The sequence below is a fragment of the Rhineura floridana genome, chromosome 10 (genome assembly GCF_030035675.1).
Source record: "Rhineura floridana isolate rRhiFlo1 chromosome 10, rRhiFlo1.hap2, whole genome shotgun sequence".
Classification (NCBI taxonomy): domain Eukaryota; kingdom Metazoa; phylum Chordata; class Lepidosauria; order Squamata; family Rhineuridae; genus Rhineura; species Rhineura floridana.
Genome location: NC_084489.1, coordinates 64,171,060 through 64,190,781, shown reverse-complemented (window position 1 = coordinate 64,190,781; position 19,722 = coordinate 64,171,060). Strand labels below are relative to the sequence as shown.

Here is a 19,722-nt window from a genome sequence, read left to right as displayed (position 1 = left end):
ACCAGTTGCCGGAAGCCTCAGGAGGGGAGTGTTCTTGCACTCGGGTCCTGCTTGCGGGCTTCCCCCAGGCACCTGGTTGGCCACTGTGAGAACAGGATGCTGGACTAGATGGGCCACTGGCCTGATCCAGCAGGCTCTTCTTATGTTCTTATGTTAACCTATTCCCAATGAATAGGAACTAGAATCCAATCTACCATGCCCCCGCAGGTACATTTAGCCACTCTCTTCCAATAAAAGCCCCCTGCTTTCCTCCTCAAAAAACATCCCTGAAGCTTTGGTAACCTGAACCTTTCATGAAATCTGGGTACTGCTCCTAAAGTGGAAAATGGCACCCTTCATGTGCACACTGGACTTCTTTGGGATCTTGCCCAGAATGCATATAGCTATCTTGTTTCCAAAATTGTCTTTGGAAATCTCAGTGTGTGCTCTCTGCTCAGTTTTCTACGGCTGGTGAGGTTGGATCCACTTGGGAGCTCTGAAATGGATTTGACTCTATCCAAAAGCAGTGTGTGGCTTGCATTCAATTTAAACAATGCTGAACGCAAACTGTGCTTGCAAAGGAACAACGAGGAGGGCACTCTTAAGGCTCCTGGTTGTTCCTTTGCAACCAAGGTTTTACCTGTCACTCACCTGCCACCATATGATGTCAGGTGAGTGAGAGGTGGGTGTGACTGGAATGAAATATCCTGGCAGGCCAATTAGGCTGGAGGTTTCCTATCCATGCTCTAAAACAAACAGAGATGCTATTTGTATTTTTTGGGTGTACTCCATCTACTTTGCAGAATGAGGTGGCCTGATGTCAACAGGCTTGGGCTTGCCTAATTCTGCTGCTCCATGTACATACTTTTAAAATATGGCTTTGAAAACCTAACCCTAGGAGGTTTGGGTTGGTGTACCAAGACCCCCAGTGGCGGCTGGTGGCCTCGTGTCAGTACAGCAGTGGAATCTATTCTGGGTTTTACTAAGAACTTTCAATTGGTTCAGCACATAGGACAGCTCCTTCACAGTTCAGACTAAAACCTGGAGTGGATTCCACTGCCCCACTGAAATGGAGCCACCAGCCACCACTGCCTAGCTCTATGCATTAAAGGAGTTGTCATCATTTCTGTAATCATAAGGACTAGAACACTTTTAATGGATAGAACATTATCTGACTTTCTCTCCCCCCCCCTTTTGTTTCTTTCGCATAATTTGTGGGAGGCTGGAGGTGAATACTTCTATTTTACCACACTTGAGGAAAAGGTCAGAATATTTCTGGTATACGTATGACAGAATTTAAAGCTTTCTATCTCTAATCCTGGGAAACCCTTTGGGGTTTGGCCGTGCGGGTCTAGAAGAAACGAAGCCACGCAGGAGTGCAAGGAACTGTTGATGGTCGTTTCGTGTGGCAAAGAAAGAAGGAAGGGTCATAACTACAACTCCCAGCGTGCCTTGCGACCATCTTTTCCTGTGGAGAGAGGAGGAGGAGGAGAGGAGGAGGAGGGCGGCTGGGAGGAAGGAAGGCGGAAAGCAAGGTACAGCAGGCGAGGGTGGGTGCGGAAAGCAAAGTCTCCCTGGCGAAAGCGAGACGAGGAGGAATCCCACAATACCAGGCGGGTTGGTGAGAGCTTGTGAAGCTCCCGCTGTCTCTTTAACACAAGAGGAAGCGATGCGGAGGGGTGGAAAATGGCAGAGCTGCAGATGTTATTAGAAGAGGAAATCCCTTCTGGAAAGCGGGCTTTGCTCGAGAGCTACCAGAACCTCACCAGGGTAGCCGACTACTGCGAGAACAACTACATCCAGGTAAGAGACCGGGCTGGCAAACGCGGCGTGCCCGGGGGGCGGGGAGGGTTTGTCTTCTTCCCTCGCCTTAATGGCAGGGGAAGAGGAAAAAGGACCGTTTCTCTCTTACACACATACACACAAACACAACGCACGGTTACAGGAAGTGGGGAACGACTGTTGCAACGGCGAGAGACACCCGGCCAGCCAGGGCAGCTGCCTCTCGGATACATTGCCGCGCCAGCAGAGACTCCGAGACGTTGTATCGCTCTTTTTCCCCGACCCGCACCCCCTCTGTCCTCCTCACATGCACACCTCCCTCGGCTTTTTCCTTTAAACTTTTGAACCAAGCGAGGGCTTCATCTCCTCCTCCTCCACCACCACCAAGGCAGCTCCGCCTCAGTCTGTATTCCCTAAAAAGCGACTAAACGGGGGGGGATGGCAGGTGATTACTTTGTCTGTTCAAATCGGAGGGTGTGTGTCTGTAAGGGTATTTATTATGAGGCACGCTATAAAGACCTCCCTGTGTTTTTGTGTATGTCTGAAGGCAGGGGGTGGGGAGAGAAATGCTTCACGGGTTTAGTAAGAGGTTGCATAGCTACCTATTCCCCTTCAGCCAGATTTCCTCATATTCTCTCTCTCTCTCTCTCTCTCTCTCTCTGTGTGTGTGTGTGTGTGTGTGTGTGCCTCTTCCCATTAGTTTCCTTTTGGGGTTCTGATAATGTCTTAATCTGCATGTGTGTGTTTAAAAAGAAGAAAACTGGACTCCAGATGGAAATAGAGACCATTACATCAGACTTCTCTCTGGGCTTTTTGGGAGGGTGGTAGTGGCATGGTGGGAGGTATATTATTCCCCCTCAAGTATGTCAAAATACATGTAGTGAAAGGGCTCTCACCTGAGCAGTGAAGACTTGTTGGGCTTGCTAATGTAGTAATGTGACAATCCTAAAACTGTGAAGGGGAGGGGACCCCATCTCATGCTTCTGCATGCATGCTCATGCACACACTTATAAATGACTTCATGTAATTTAATAATGGAATTGAATTCTCTGTGGATATTGTTTATTTAATATTTGGTGTGTAATTCTTACCAAGGCTAAATGAACTGTGCTCCTGGAGTGATGCTACGTTGCTGAAGTTATCAGCAATGTAAGAGAGAGAATGTTGTGAGAGGAGTGAACTGCAGGTATACAGCCAGGAAAAGTAAAGAATTTTTGTTCATAATATGCACTGATTTCCCTATAATTGGCTGGGCCTGGCTTATTTCATTATTAAAACATTATATAATGATATGTCTGAGAGAACTTAAGTCTTAGTGTTACTTAGGAAAGGAATCTTATTATTCTTAACTACTTCTAGTCTCAGTCTGTAGTATAATTTTGTGTGTGTGAGTGCGTCAAATCTATTTTTACCTTTTTAAACAATCTTCGTAATTCTCCAGGTATATATGGTAGCTCTAATGGACTTACACATCACAGTCCTTTATGTATGTATTTATTTATTATTTGATTTACATCCCACCCTTCCTCCCAGTTAGGAGCCTAGGGCAGCAATGTATGTGTATCTGTGTGTCTTGGGAAATAAGTCCCACTGAGTGAAATGAGACCCCTAGGTAAGTGTGCATAGGATTATAGCCATAGTCCCCATAGTTTATTTTCACACATTTCTATGGGGTAATATTTAGGAAAAGGTTATATCAACTTCATTATTTTGATCTAGATAAAAGTAGCATAGGACCTGTTGCATGCTGATGCTATATATGTTTGTCTGGCTACAGTCTATTCTTCACACAGCTTATTTCCAAATACTTTTGTCTTCAGCATTAACTACCCTCCCAGCTTCTGCATGCAAAGTTTTGTAGTGATCAGATTGCTGATCCCTCCACAATATTCCCACAGCATGCACTGAATTTGGGTTGGTGGTGGTGGATAATATGACATGCCCTCAATTCTGATGGGAAAAAAGCCTATCTCATTGCTCTTTGCATTGTCTTTACTTAGAATATTTCTCTGTATCCCTGTAGCCTTTTTTGTTGAAAATATAAGGGTCAAATTAAATTACAAATCCATGTGCTTAAATGTAGAACGAGGGTGTGTGTGGGGGTTGATGTTTGAACAGTAAATGTAGTGCATGGATGAATGTAGAAGGTACGTCTGCTTGCCTGCCTCATTACAATTTGCCCTCCTCTGATGCCAATGTGTGCTTGGCTAGAAGAAAAGTGTGGAGAGAGAGGGTGTGTGGTAGGGATGGATGAGGAATCTGTTTTAAATGGGCTTGAATGTGAACTTTGCCTACATCAGACCACTTCTTGCATCAAGTACTATTTATATCTGAGCTACTTGTGCATTGTGTTCTTTAAAACACTGTATAATTATTTACAAAAACATGTATGTTGTATGCAATATGTACAAAAGAGTCAAATGTGTATTTTTATACAGTTATATATAACAATGTATCTGCTTATGTGCTGGTTACTTTAGGAAATCTGAAGTGTATATCCATATAATATTATATGCATATTTGTATAATAGTGCATATTTTTAGCAGAACTGGTAAAAGAATAACTTATCAAGATCAAGGAGAGGGATGGAATTTAGAAATAAAAATCTGCTCAGATAAACTTGATACAGTATTGAGATTTTCAGAAAATCTCATCCCTAGCTCAGTGAAATGGGCATGGGGAGAGTGCATTCCCCATCAGTGCACTAACAGTGCACAGAACCCACCCTTTCTTGATGTTTGGTGAGATCCATGCTTAAACACAACAATCCACTGTCACCGCTAGTTTAAGGACTAAAAAATTGAATGTGGGCTTCTTTGTGATATGTTCTTCCCCCTTCATGTGGCTGAACATAATGCTTCCCCCCCCCCCCCGTCAAGTGAGGGCAGGCAGCAAAAATGTATGAAGCTTCCATTGAATCTACATGATTTTGTTCGCTATACATTGTGTGATATATTCTAAAAGGAAGGGCTGACTCTAAGTAAGTGACTTCAGATATTACTCATCAGCACTGCCAGCTTAGTGTTGGTGCCCCCCCCCAAAAGAAAACAAAAAAACTGTGGCACTTTTTGGTAACATCCAAAGGGGAACTTCTGTAGGAAACTTTGTATAGGCTGCGTTTGCATCTGACATAGCCCAGTGATCAAGCGAGTGAGCTCTTACTGACAAAGTCTCTGGTTAAAATCTTACCCCCACTGTGATTTCATTGGGGCCTCTTGGGTAAAATCTTATTTCTTGGTCTTAACCCCCCTCCCCATTCTGTAATATGGGGATATGGGCTTGCTTTATGTCTTTGTTACAGAGATTACTGAGGTAATTTTGTGGAACACTTATGGAAAAGTACTATATCAGTGGGTCCCAATCCCCCCCCTGACCACTTGAAAATTGCTGAGGGTCTTGGTAGACCACGTAATGGTTTTTCCTGCCTGTTGTAGCAATTGTGACATGCTGTGCTAGATGCGGTATGATTTTAAATTGTATATTTATTGCTGCTTTTATTGTATTGTGTTACAGTTTGAATTCTATAGAATTCCCATTGCAAGTGTTCCTCACAGGTATACCATGGACCACTTGAATGCAATTCATGGAACGTTGGTGGTCTGCAGACCACAGTTTGGGAACCCCTGCACTGTATAAATATAAAGTAATATTGTTAGAAGTGGGAAAATGTGTTTTGAGTATCATTCCTGTTGTCCTGAGCACTTGTGGTAGGAGGGGTTATAGTCATAATCAATTTATTTATTGACATTTTTTCTCCTGAGGATTTTTCACAAAAATGTTATTAATTTGGAGATCCAATCAACTCTAGTGCATACCATGCCAAGTCCTGGGCAATGCACCATCACTGTGTGTGACCTTCACTCAGGATCTGGATTGTGCTCAAATCAGTTTGTATAAAAAAAAAATTCAGACTTAGAGAAGGCCACCTTGCCTCAGATAGTTAAGAATTACTTTTAGGTGAGTAAGATGCCAGACCTTCTCTTCAAGCTACACTGTGACATGCGGATGCATGGTTCTATGTAAGTTTTGGTAGGTTTTTGTAATGCTTCTCTGTACAGCTTCTATAACTGAGCATGGCTCTCCTGAGGAAGAGCTCACAATGCATTGGGACTCCTTGGATAATTATTGTTTTGCACCATTTCATAGTTCCCCTTCCCCTGCTTTTCTGCTGCTTTTATAAATCCTCAGGAGAAAATAATTCTAACATTATGCTTCATAACTTCTAAACTTTTCCAGCAACTAAAAGCCTGGAGAGAGCCTTCACAGTGCCTCATGTGAACATGGTTCTTGAAAGAATACATACATGCAGGAAAGATTTACCCGTGGGTACTTGCAACCCCACAGGCTAGGCTGAAAACAGATTACAGGGATGGCTCCCTCCCCAAAGGAACAGAAAGCACTTTTTCATAATGCTGACGTGCCTGCCGTATGAACTTAGCATGGATCCTTCTCAGGATTGCCTGGAATTTGCTGCACATTTTTTCCACTTTAGTTTAACATGGATCTAATTTAGGATGTGTGGAAATCCTACGGGGGTAGGGCAGCGTAAGCAGTAGGCCTTGATGGCAAACTGTCCTTGCAGATGTACCCACAAATATTAATTTGTAAAATTATATTAACTAGCAACCTTCACAGTATGCAGATTTGATTTCCCAATAATTCTGCAAAAAAGAAAAAGTTGTCTTCCTTAGAGATTACCCAACTTCACATGTAGTCTGAATATTATTTTGCATGTTGTTCCTGTTTAGGAGTATGTTGGAATTTACACATGAAGTGGGCAAAGGAGGACAGGTTTTAACTTTTGGCCCTCCCAGCAGCCAAAAGTTTGAGCTCCCTTTCCATATCTTTGTAACCATAAGGGTCAAACTCCCCCCCCCCCCGCTTCTTAGTTTTCTTATTCCACCCAAACAAAGCTGCTGATACAAATGCTTGAAAAAGGCGAGGTTGCTTTTGGTTTTACTCACGGGAAATATGACAAATACAGTGGTGTGGTAACTGTAGTGCATGTTTTGACCTGTTGGTTGGTGTATGTGTGGTTTCCCTTTCCCTCCCTGTATTTGACTAAATTTGTGGCAAACCTGTACAGCATTAGTATGGTGTTTTCAAATAGCTTTAAGTACATTTACCCCAGTGTGGAAAAGATCTTTTTTTGTAACTAGCATTAGCTCGCATAATGTGCTTTTAAAGCAAAGCTGTATGTTAACAACTTATGAATAAGAAAAAAGGTATCTTGTGTTAAGGTGTACAAGGAAGAACTCAGTGGCTTTTTTTAAGGCTAATTCCTAATTTTGTTTTTATGTGGGCTTAGCCCAATTCACTCTAAAGTGATAAACAAGTTGATAATACTTTGATTTTTTGTGTAAGACAGAATTGTACCAGCAGTTGTACAAAGCCATCTGCTCTGCACTTGAACTAGAGAATGTGACACACAAGACAATGTTGATCTCTCTCTCTCTCTCTCTCTCTCTGTATGTGTGTGTGCATGTGCGTGTGTGCGCGTGCGTGTGCGCATGTGCACGCACGTGCACGCACGCACGCATGCATGCACGCACACATGCTGGGGGCTAGGAAGGAAACCCCAGCCTTTGGTGGTTGCATCTCTTTCAACTGAGTTTCAGTGCTTGTTGATTTACAAGGGCATTATTTAAAAACTGATCCTTGTGCACCCCTATGGGAAGCAGTAAAGCAGCTCAAGATGCAGTGCTATAAAAAGAGATTTGAAGGAGATGCTTGATTACAGAATAAATGTATTATTACATTTGTATACCGCCCCATAGCCGAAGCTCTCTGGGCAGTTTACAACAATTAAAAACATTAAAAACAAATATACACATTTTAAAACACTTAAAAAAACAGTTTAAAAACATATCCTAAAATGCCTGGGAGAAGAGGAAAGTCTTGACGGAAAAGATAACAGTATTGGCGCCAGGTGCACCTTGTCAGGGAGATCATTCCATAATTTGGGGGCCACCACTGAGAAAGTCCTCTCCCTTGTTGCCATTCTCTGAGCTTCCCTCGGAGTAGGCACCTGGAGGACAGCCTTGGATGTTGAGCGTAGTGTAAGGGTGGGTTCGTGACAGGAGAGGCGTTCCATCAGGTATTGTGGTCCCAATATTTTTTTACAAAATGCTTTGCTGCTACCTCATTTTTTAAAATATATGCCTACAAAAATGTAAGTGTGAATTCAACAAACATAAGACTTTGGGCCTTAGTTGTTAGACTGTTTGGATTTAGACTGAGGAAGCTCACACTCAGATCCATGCTTGGCAGTGAAGCTCACCAGGTGACCTTGGTCATTCAAATTCTCAGCCTAATTTACCAGAAGAATTTCCATGGTTGAGGCATTAGAGCAGGGATGGGGAGCCTCTGACCCTCCATCAACGTCAGCCAGCATGACTAATGGTCAGGAATGATGGGAGTTGTAATCCCAACAACACCTGGAGAGCTGTAGGTTCCCTATATCTGCCTAAGAGCTCTCAAAATCATGACACACTATCTGGCAAAGAAAGTGCGGAGTGCATCCTGCTAGAGAAGGCTGGCTATCTTCTGTTACCAACTCCATATTGGTAAATGGGATATGGAACAGGTTTTGTCTCTGTGATCAGAACACATGGGAGTTCTGCTTGGAGGCACCTAATCCTGAAAGAGCCATTTGACATCTTTTTTTTTCTTAAATCAGGCTGCCTGTTCTCATTCTGAAAATCCAAATTTAATCAGTATAAAATACAAAGGGTTATGTCCAAATCTTCCGGATTTGAATCATTTTTTCTGTCTTTTTTGCCTCTGACTGCTGGAGATGTAGCTGCCAATATTGTATTGTACTGGAAAGTAGCTTCTGGCTACCACATGCAGTGATGCAAACAGCAGCCAAACCAAATTCTAGATAGTAGTCTATCATAGCCCTCTGGGTCAGATAAGCCTTCTAGGTAATCATCAGCACTTAATCTGAGAGGAATGAACAGGGAATGTTGGTGGAAGAGATTTGAAAGGAGCTAGTGAGGTTCAAAGAATCTGCAGCACTGAGGAAATTAGAAGTGTGTGACAGCTACTGGAAGTGTGAAGGCATGAGGAACTGAATATAAATAAAGGGAAGCTAATGCAAATATTGTGGGGATTTTAGGATTTGACTAATAGGGGGAAGATTGTACAGCTGAATTATTGTAAATCTGTCTTAAAATTTCCAAATCTTGTTTTTATAGGTTTTGCTACTGTGAAAACAGATACAAACTTATCTGGATAAAATGAAGTGTATGTATAGGAGAGAAAAAAGTGGATGCCTTCATTAGTTTTTCTACACTCTCCATTAGGACTTAAGTCTGACATAGGAAGCTGCCTTATACTGGAGTAAGACCACTGGTCCATCTAGCTCAGTATCATCTACGCTGACTGGCAGTGGCTCTCCAAGGGTTCAGGCAGGAGTATACCTGGAGATGCTGGGGATTGGGTCTGGGACCCTTCTCTATGCAAGATAGATGCTCTGCCAATGAATTATGGCCCCTTTTCGCTTGTGTGATATATCCTCTTATATGGATGTATTCTGGCTCGATGCATGCAAAAGGCATGATCTTAACTCTCTGCTTTCTGGGCAGGGTATACAGCTGCCGAGTCCCCTGTGTCCAATCTGATTTGGAGGGGAGGTGGCAGACTGATGGCTCAGCTGAGTAGCAGTAATCCTAGAAGGCAGCATGGCCCAATATCCTCATTTGAGGAGCTGCTGTGCAGGCCTTTCTACCCTGTACTTTTTGTTGTTTGGCCTCCAGTTATGTAAACGAGGATTTCTAGCCTCTGGTTCAACCTGATGGTGGCCACCTCCCCGGATAGATCACAACCCAGCAGCATGGAGTGGCGGAGAAAGGCATCTTGCTCTTCTATGGCCAGGGGTGCTCTGGAGGCATACAAGGGCTGGATCAGGAAAGATGTGTGCTGCTGTCCCTATCTTTCTCTCTGTCTTCTTGAGCATATGTGAGGCCTCCATGCCCAACTGGCATTAGCTGGATTCTGTACTTTTAGTAGCAGTTATAGCTCTATACCAGAAGTGTTGTTTAATTCCTATTGTGCAAGTTTATATTCAGACAAGGACTGCATCAGTGAATGTCCTGAGAGGTTGAAATCCTGGCCCCCCGCTTTTGAATATTGCCTTTTCTGATGTCAGGTTTGTAACCGTTTATTCTTTTGCATAGAGGCTGACCTGTTTATCCTACATAGAATGCAGAAGGGCACTAAGGGGAGATGATGGCATATATCAAATTGGAAGATGAGCAGGTGAATGAACCGTTGATGATGACTTTATTAGGTGCTGTGATACTGTTGCCAGAGCAGAGATAGAGACAGTGTTGGCATTTGAGCCTGCCCACAGGGGCTGATGCCTGCTGTGTGGCCTGTTACTGATGAGGTTGGGGGGCTGTCTATAAGCAAGTATAGGCCTGTCATCCAAGGCCTGTGAAAGGGAAGTGTCATTGTCCAAAATGGGCTGTATCTCATGTATGAGTGACAACAGGCAGTGGTCTGTCATTTCCTCTTCTAGGTATGTCCTGTTGTAGATTACTGCTGGGTACCATTCTGGCCTTGTTCTGTTTTTTTCCCTTCACTGGGTGGGTATTTGCTAAGCACCTGTAGCTGGGTTTGGGCAGGATCTGTGAGGCCATTTCATATAAATCTTCAGTTGAGATTTGCTGGTTGCTGGAACAATTATTGCTTGCTCCTGTGAACTTATCTTACTGTCTTCCGATTGCCCTTCCTAGCTGCTGACCTCTGCCCTATGACTCTGCCTTTGGATTACGTTTGGCTCAGGACTGCTCTCTTGTGCTTTAGCTCTGCTTCACCTTGACTCTGCTTTTATACTCCCCTTGTTATTGCTTGGTGCTGCGGTGTTTTGGACCTGAGCCTGCAGTGGACCCTGTTGTCCAGTCTTGCCCTAGCCAAGCTTAGAGACAGACTTAATCCAACAGGAGTAAGACAAATCGACACTTTGGGAAACGAATGAACTTGTTAACAGTGTGACATGCAAATTGTTTGTCTCTCTCCCAAATCTTTTGTCTGCTCCCAATCCATGCCTAGGGCCCACTCTCCAGTTTTGCAAACCATTAAAAATGATGCAATCCTTATGTTGATGTTTTAATGTGTCCACTTGCATGCATGTGAATCCCACTAAGTTCCAAAGGAATATTCCATATTCTTAGTAAGTGTGCTTATTTTCTATTTGGCATGTTGCCGCACAATTCAGTGATTCTGTAAGACAGAAATGGACAGACTGCAGTGTTGTGTGGCCTACTTCTTAAAATACTAGAATCACTGCAATCCATCAGTGGGGAATTTACAAAACAAAAATGTATACTTGGGAACTCTTAACAATTAAGACAAAACTAACTTGTTTTAAGTGATTCTAAGCATTTTATTTATTATATCTAAGCCCTTCTAGTGCTTATCCAACAGTCAGTGTGACTAACAGGAATTAAAACCAGCCAAAAAACAGATTAATATTCCACATATAAAATAAAAACAGGTGCAACAGATGAAATCGAGGCAAAGGATACAAAATAATTTCTCCAGAAAAGGCTGCCTAAATGGAGAGATAGAGGAGACCAGCTGAGCTTCATGGGGCAAAAGATTCTACAAGTTAGGTGCTACCACCAAGAAGGCACTTTGTCTGGCCCCCGTTAGCTGAAACTCAAGCATAGAAGGGCCATAGACAAGGGCCTCTCCCTTGGACCTTAAGGCACAGGCAGGCTGGTACACGGGGATGGGGAACCTCTGGCCTGGAGACCAAATTTTACCCCAAACCCTTGTCCCCCTGCCCCACCCCTCATGCCATATGTGACATCAGATGTGGGCAAGTAGAGATACAGCTGGTTTGGCTGTGCAGGTTCCCCATGGGGAATGCACCTGTGCAGTCAATCGCTGTAAAAAGAGGGCTTGAGCTCCCTGCCCATCAGCTGATGGGTGGGGAGTTCAAACCTGCTGATCAGTGGTGCTTCAGAGCACTTCACAGGGCTCTTTACTAGCCTTGTATGGTGCTTTAAAGTTCTTATCTTCCCCCACCCCCTGCAAACCATCTTTGACAGATGGGTGGAGCAACCCACTTGTCAGTGACCTAATGTCCTTATGATGCCAGATGATTGGCAGGTGGCTCACTTGTCAAAGTTGGCCCACGGGTGTGAGGAGATAATGTTCTTGCCTGTTGCTATGGGCGGAAGTGGTCTGTAAGTTATTTGGGACCTGAACATATAGGGCTTTAAAGGCTGTCATCACTTTGAGTTGTGCCTGGAACCAAATTTGGAACCAGTGTAGCTCTTGTATGACAGGAGTAAGGTGATCCAGTAAGGGAGTGCTCACCAGTATTCTTGCTACTGCCTGTTTACTTGCTTAAAAACGTCAGAGTGCTGCGCGGGATCAGGACAAGATCCACCTAGCTTAACATTCCTTGCAAGAATCCTCGCATTAGGTGGCCCAACAGAACCTAGTCATGGTCCACAGACCACTTTCCGCCTGCAGCTGATGTAAGAAGTGTGGAGAATATGTGAGGGAGTAGTATGTTAGCTTACCATTCTTTCCTCTTTCTGACATGCCTTATTGTATAATACTTGTAACAATTTTCCCCCTGACAACATTAAAAACTCAGCACTTTTTAATGCAACACATTAATTTCATGTGGAGGAAAAAGCCCTTTCGTAAGTCAGGTCTCCTTGGACTGTACATGGTGATATGGAAGGGATTGTAGTGCATTGGTGAGCAAGAGATTTAAAAAGATATTAAAAAATAATACAAGTCTACATGCCATAAATTTATTTCCTAAAGACAAATGATGCTTATATTTAGTATGACTTGAGTTCTGTCTTCCTTTGGTATCAATGGCTGCTCTGTCACTAGCTTGAAAGAGGGTGGTTCATTAAGAGTGTATCTGTGCCAGTTCATTTTCAAACAAACTATGTGAAAAAATGAGTGCAGTCTCCACTTTGTTCCTTATATTACCCACAGGTGATCTTTTTGGAACTTGATGGTGCCTCTCCCCACTCAATAATTGGCCAATAATAATTGGCCCAATAATGATTCTTCCTACAATGGAGTCTTTCCTTTTAAGGTAAAGAACCTTGAATAGAGAAGAATGTTCAGTTGCTCATGGATCCCCATTGTTGAATGGCAACCAAGGGAGTGATGAAAGGCATGGAAAGATGAGCTGGGCCACGTCAACCATCAGAGGCAGTTTGAAGACATCATTGGACATTTGGATTGCCAGAGCAGAGATAGTCAATAGAATGACCTCCAAATATTGTTGGGTTACAGCTCCCATCTTCCCTGATCATAAGCCATGCTATCTGGAGCTGATGGAATTTGGAGTCCAACAACATCTGGAGGACTGCAGATTCTCCACTTCTGCTTTGCTTCCACACCTAGCATGGCAACGAAGAGCTCCACCACACCTGTGTTTCCATTCAAAGTTTGAAAAACTCTCGTCGTAAATGTACTCCTAAGATTTGTTGCTAGTTTAGTGGCAGCTGAAAAACATGATGTGCAGTGAATATTTGTTAAATTTAATTTCTGTTCCATCTTTCCTCCAAGGAGCTCAGGGTTGTATGCAACCATGGTTCTCCCCTTCCCAATTTTATCCTCAAAGGGTTGTTGTGAAGTAGGTTAGGCTGAGAAGCAGTGACTAGCCCTAGGTCACCCAGTGAGTTTCATGGCTGAGTGGGGATTTGAACCCTGGTCTCCCAGGTCCCATTCCAACAATCTAAACACTGCACAACACTGGTCTTTATACTTCCATTCTTAGGTACTTCCTCATGTGGTTTACAGGCAGATGTTTTTATTGCCCTTAATCTTGACCCTAGGAGTATTGTCAACCTGAATTCCAGGGAGTCTTAAATTACTGACATCATTTAATAAAGCTGCCAAAGTTTATTCTAACTGGAGTTTTTAACTTGCCATACCTGAAAGATGGTGGTAATATTCCACAAATGAGTGAACTCAATGGAGGCTTGCTTTTGAGTAAACTTATGGAGGATTGCTCTACAAGTTTAGATCCAACCCAGTGGACCTTAAGGTACTCATGTCTATCCACACAGATTTCAATAGATCTGGATACAATAGATGCTCTGGATACAGTCCTCTGTTTTGGAAGTACTTGTTTGGAAACTGACAGAAGGACATAGAAAGTTGTCTTGTGCCGAGTCAGATCATTGGTCCCTCTAGCTCAGCATTGTCTACAAGTCTACACTGACTGGCAGTGACTCTCCAGGGTTTCAGGCAGGGGACCTCCCAGTCATACCTGGAAATGCCAGTGATTGAACCTGGGACCTTCTCCATGCAAAGCAGATGCTCTGACCACTCATTTGCTGCCCTTTCCCATCATCCTATGCATGTTTACTTGGACATAAGTACCATTGTACGTATTTAACTTTTAACACTTACATCTCACCTTTCTTTCCAAGAGCTCAAGGTGGTATACATTATTCTCCACCCTCCTCACAACCCTGTGAGGCAAGTTAGACTGAGAGACTGTGACTGGCCCAGGTCATTAAGTGAGCTTCATGACCAAGTGGGAATTTGAATGTTAGTCTTTCAGATCCTAGTTCAGCACTCTAACTACTATACCACCAAGTAAGTGTGCATCTGATTGCAGCCTTAAGATCTGAGATTTAAAACTGACAGTCATCCATAATGTTGCTAAGGTGTGCTGATTCCTGAAGGGCAGACAAGTATAGTAGCAAAGCAGAAAATGTACTTATTTTGCCAGTCATCCAGTGAGGCCTGCCAATATTTTTGTGTAATCGCTTGTACTATAATTAATTTCCAGATGAGTAAAGGGTAAGGTTAGTGACTAAGTGTGAGTCATTGGGATTGGGAAAAGAACCAAACTTTTGATTCTTACTCCTCTCCCACATGCCTCATATTTGGGAATGAATGTACCATCATTCCTGAATCATGACAGAGAAACATGCTTTGCACTAAATTAGGCATACCGTAGCCATCTTGGCTGTTCTGTATCGCACACTTGAACATGGCTACATGCTTTCACAGAAATTCTCCACTCTGACATCCCAATTTACTGTAGTAGAGATCTTTTCAACATCTGTTGCATTACTAAGCATGGCTTAGCTACCTTGATACTTGGAATGTGTTATGCAGCACATAGATAGGTGCTCTTTAAGGATTTAACTTTGTGTGGTGTCAGTGGGACATTTGGAACTGGATGTTTTGATGGCCAGGGGAGGGCATGCATACATTTTTTCAGGATGATCAACTAAGAATAGTGCTAATGAGTATATGAACAAATAACAAATGATACGGAAATAATAGTTCACTGTTGCTTGAGTGTAACGTCTTGAAGCTATTAACAGTTTTACAAACTTTCTTAGCATGAACTAGAGATGTGAATTTGTTACTATGTTGTGCATGTTTTTTTCAACTGGAAGTGAAAGGGGTATCCCACTTTAAGCACTATGTTCTTAATTTGATGTGAAATTAGTGATAATCCTGAGTGCTTTGTCTTGTATATCTATATACTGCTGACAATAGTATATATAGTGGTGTGCCATCAGTGTTAGCTCTGAATAGTTAATATACAACTGTGCATGACTAGTAGTAGCTAAAACTGCTGTTTTTAAGCCTTATGTGGCTCAGGGCCACTGTACCTAAAGGACCACCTTTCCCCATGTGATCCTAATATCATAATCTAAGGCCTTTTTTAAGATAAAGAGGCAGACCTTTTGTGAAAGAAATGGGATGAAATTGGGATATACACATTAGATCGGCTGCAGCTGGTAGGTTTAGCTGGAGAATTTTTGTCACTTCCTATTTTACAGCTTAATTGATATTTGACTGCAGAATGGCAATATCTTCAATTACAACAGTTGCTATTATCTAACTATGGCCCATCTGCTCTGAGTGCTTTGGCATCTCCTAAATTGCTGGAGAGAATTATTGGTTCCTTGCAGAAAGTAAACACTCAAATAAATATTTAATGGATCTTTGTAAGATAGAAGTAAAGGAACTCAGGGGAGTGTGGGATAGGGAATTAGAATGTATTATACTGCCTAAACAATAGAAAATTGATTTAGAATCTATATAGGATGTTTCCTTAGACCTGAAATTGAGATAAATTCAGCAAAAATTAATATTTTTGAGTATATTGGACTCCACAACATTTGCATTGGAAGGGACTGTCCAATACAGGTAGAAGTTGAAGGTATAATGCTAAGAATGCACCATGGATGCAAATGATGTGGGCTTGTCCAGTGATATATTCTTTCTGGTCTGAAGTTATCCGTATTAATTTTGTACTGGCAACATCCTTGATATTTGCAGATATTCATGCACTTTTAAACTATATGTTTGTGGTATGGGGGTTACCAACAGGAAAACAAAAGTGGACTTTGCAAGCCCTTATGGTTACTAAGAGAGTTATACTTCAAACCTTGAGCGATAAATACCCATAGTCTATTACACAATGGACTGAAGATCTCACTGCCCTGGCTGTATTTGGACATATTTAATACAGACACCAGTTTTGAGTGGATACCTATTTGGGCATCTGGAGGGCTTATATTAATTTATATGCTTAACTCAAGATGCTTGTACTGATGGGTACTGTAAACTGATGTTGATTTATTGTTTTGTGTTCATATATTTCTCTCTTGTTTTTGTACCTTTTAATACTTTTATTTAATTTTATTTCATTATTTTTGTTTCCATTTTCTTTCCTTTCATTGTTAAATTTTCAGGTAAAAAATTAATTAAAAAATAATTTGCATGCCACCTCCAAGGTGGGTAGCAACAAGAGAATGGCCCTTTTCTGTAGTAGCTCCTTGTTTATGGAATGCTCTCCGCAGGGAGGCCTGCCTGGTGGCAACCTTATCATTGGCATTTGTGTTTTGTGTTTCCATGGGCATTTGGGTAGCACCAATTATATGATATTGTATTATAATGGTATTTCATTTTGAATGTAAATTGCCTTGGGACCCTTTTTGTGGGAAGTGATGTATACATGATTTAATAAACATAACCTAATCACTGATGTGTGTTGGGTTGCAAGTTATGCAACTCGTGCACTTTGCAGGCAGTTGTTAGTAACTACAGTGCTAGCTTTGAATTGTAACACATGCAAGGGCACAAATCTTTTTAAAAAAATACCTTTAAAAGTTTTAAAATATCCCCCTCTCCCCTTGTCTTCCAGGTCATCAGAATTTTTGAAGCTGGAATGCAGTTTAGCATTTTCTGTTTAAAGAGTTGCCTCCCAGGATAAATTTCCAGCTGCTCTTCTGTTTTGTCTACAGAGCAAAGCAAGCATAAACAGTAGTAAAATTTATTTTCTTTGGAAGAGCAGCAAGAAAGGAAGGGTTTGTCAGGAACACTGCTGCTTAGCAGGGAATATAGAAGTAGTAGAATCATAGAGAGTTGGAAGGAGCCTATAAGGCCATCGAGTCCAACCTCCTGCTCAGTGCAGGAATCCAACTTAAAGCATACCTGACAGGTGCCTGTCCAATTGCCTGTTGAATGTAATCTTGACATTGTGCAACATGGGCAGAGGTTCTGAGTGAGTATGACTGCAACTATCAAGTTACAACAGAAAATGCACCCTCATTTTGCGTGATGCAGTTTGTTGCTTCATTACATAATTTTATTTTGCACCTTCAGTATAAATGTTCCCACGTGAGCCTCAAGTGATAAAGATGAATCTAATCGCGCTCCCTGACAGAGAGTGCCTGCTCGGCTGGGAAGCCTGAGAAGTGAGATGCAGTCTCTATAGATCACAGCAGCGCCTCTTCCATGATCTCTGAGCCTGTTGCACTAGACACACCAAAGAGCAGAGCTTGGAGAGACTTTAGTTCCACCACCTTCACTCTTCCATGTTTCAGTGAATGAGGAGGTAAACTTCCTTATTCATGATCAAATCATAGGTTTTTTGTTATAAACCAAGAGGCTTTAAACAGCAACACCTTAAGACCTGATGATATGTTGCCATGACAACTTGGAGGTTGAAAGAGGGGCAAGAAGTTGATACATTGTAGAGAACACTTTAATCCCCAGGTGTTCTCCACAAAGGATCCCAGACACATTATACAAAACTAATCAGTTAAGATATTTTACAGAGAGACTGTAAAACATACTATTAATGTATACTTTTTTTAAAAAAAAACCAACCCATTACCCAACTGGCTGAACAGGGTGAAACCAATCTCCACCTTTCCCTTGGGGCTTCACCTTAAACTTGCAACAGCTTATCTCTTCTCCTTGGAGAGCTGTAAATCTAGCCAGTCCAACCCAGTCAGTTGAAACATGTAAGTTCTCTGCTGATTCTTTGACACAGCTGCTCTATCTGTAGACTTCTGCATCTTATGATGCCCTTGAGACACCCCCCCTCCAAGTACCTTTAGTAGGCCCTGTGGTAGTTCTAACTCTCTGGAAGGGCATTGCTCAGATGTCAAAATGGTGCCTGGCTTTCTCTGTCCCTATCTGTCAACTGCAGCAGCAATTTTAAAAGGTGCAGGAGTTGCATGGAAAATATCAGTCTCTTCTGCTCTCTTTGTCATGCATATTGGCACAAAGGCAAGACCAAATGACAGGCATATTATAACTCTCTGGGAATCCTGCCCCCTCCTCAGTACCCTTGTAGAGCAGTTGCTACTTACAGCTGTCTGAAAGCAACTGTTCTGCCTGCTTTTAGAAATCTTTGCCTCTTGAGCAAATTAATGTATTCAAGAATAAAACAAACTGTGTGTTTAGCACTCATGCTAGGAAAAGTACTGACATTGTCGACAGACTCCTGCTTAACTTTTGCACTGTGCTGGTATTGAAGATGTTGTACAGCCTCACACATTGTGCTTGCTCATAACTTAGGCTCCGTGCACCCAGATTTTGCCTTTTGGTCTCTTAGTCCCAGCTTCTCAAGTTGAGAGCTGTGCAGAGTCTGGAGCCAGTGCTGTTAATAAGACTGTTTGTTGGACTGTAGTGATCCAGGCCGTGGGAGGTAGGCTTTGGGTGGGTGTAATACAAATTTTAAGGAATGCAACAGCAATGCCAACTGGGAACTAAATCATATCTCTGTTGGATTCCACTAAGTGCCTGTGGAATGCTGCAGTGGTGTTGTGTCTTTGGGACTAGTGGAGGAGATGATGTGGAATAATGAGGAAGCTTCCATATAAACTGAATGGAATGGGGAAAATGGCAGGGAAGAGGCTACAGGGACTAGGCACAGCCGCATAGAACTGAGTGGAACAGTGTAGTGAATGCCAATGGCCAAGCAGTTACAAGGACAACTTTCTGATTGGAAAAAGTGGTTGGGGGGAAGGTTAGGAGACAATGAGGAACATACCTGTAATTCCACCTAGACATCATAGCTGCCTCTCTGTTATTCTACTGTTGTTATTTATCAACTGCCTAAAATTTTTTAAGTGTAGTACAGAGAATATTCCCCCTACCCTGATGCAAGGCAGGCACCATCCATTACATTGTTCTAGTGCCTTTTAAACTTCCACCTCTTCACCCAAGCATTTGCTGAACTGTTTTTTTATTACCCAGCTTCTAGTGATGGATTATTTTTGACTTGTTTTGCTGTTGTGGATAGTTGTTACTGTTATAATTTGGTTTTTTTAAGAAATGTTATTGTAATGTTGGGTTTTAATATGTTTTTGTTCTGATACTTTCTTGTATGAGAGATTTTTTTAAAAGGGAAGAATGATATATAAATGTTAATAAATAAGTGATTTTTAAAAAACGCAATACTGTTCTTGCTTATAGGCTTGCACCCTTAATACACACAATATATAGCTAGGCAAGAGGAAAGTGCCCATATTTCAGCCACCAGTTCTTAATAATTGATCTTGCAGTGAGCAGCTACAATGGCCACAGACAAGATGGTTCTAGGAGAGTAGGAGTCATAGGAACATAGGAAGCTGCCTTATTCCGAGTCGACCATTGATCCATCCAGCTTAGTATTGTCTACACTGACTGGCAGCAGCAGCTCT

General features: G+C 42.2%; 1 protein-coding gene across 4 annotated transcripts in view; it reads left to right on the top strand.

Annotated features, from left to right (window-relative positions):
• Positions 1-1,465: 1,465 nt before the first annotated feature.
• Positions 1,466-19,722, top strand: part of ABI1 (abl interactor 1) — a 127,863-nt gene continuing 109,606 nt past the window's right edge. For 2 of the 4 annotated variants that reach the window (XM_061585719.1, XM_061585718.1), the window contains exon 1: positions 1,467-1,782. In XM_061585719.1, coding sequence (XP_061441703.1) covers positions 1,666-1,782 — 117 coding nt within the window. In that variant the 5' untranslated portion in view covers positions 1,467-1,665. Of the gene's footprint in view, positions 1,783-19,722 lie in introns of all 4 variants that reach the window. The other 2 variants (XM_061585720.1, XM_061585717.1) reach the window with 2 other exon arrangements.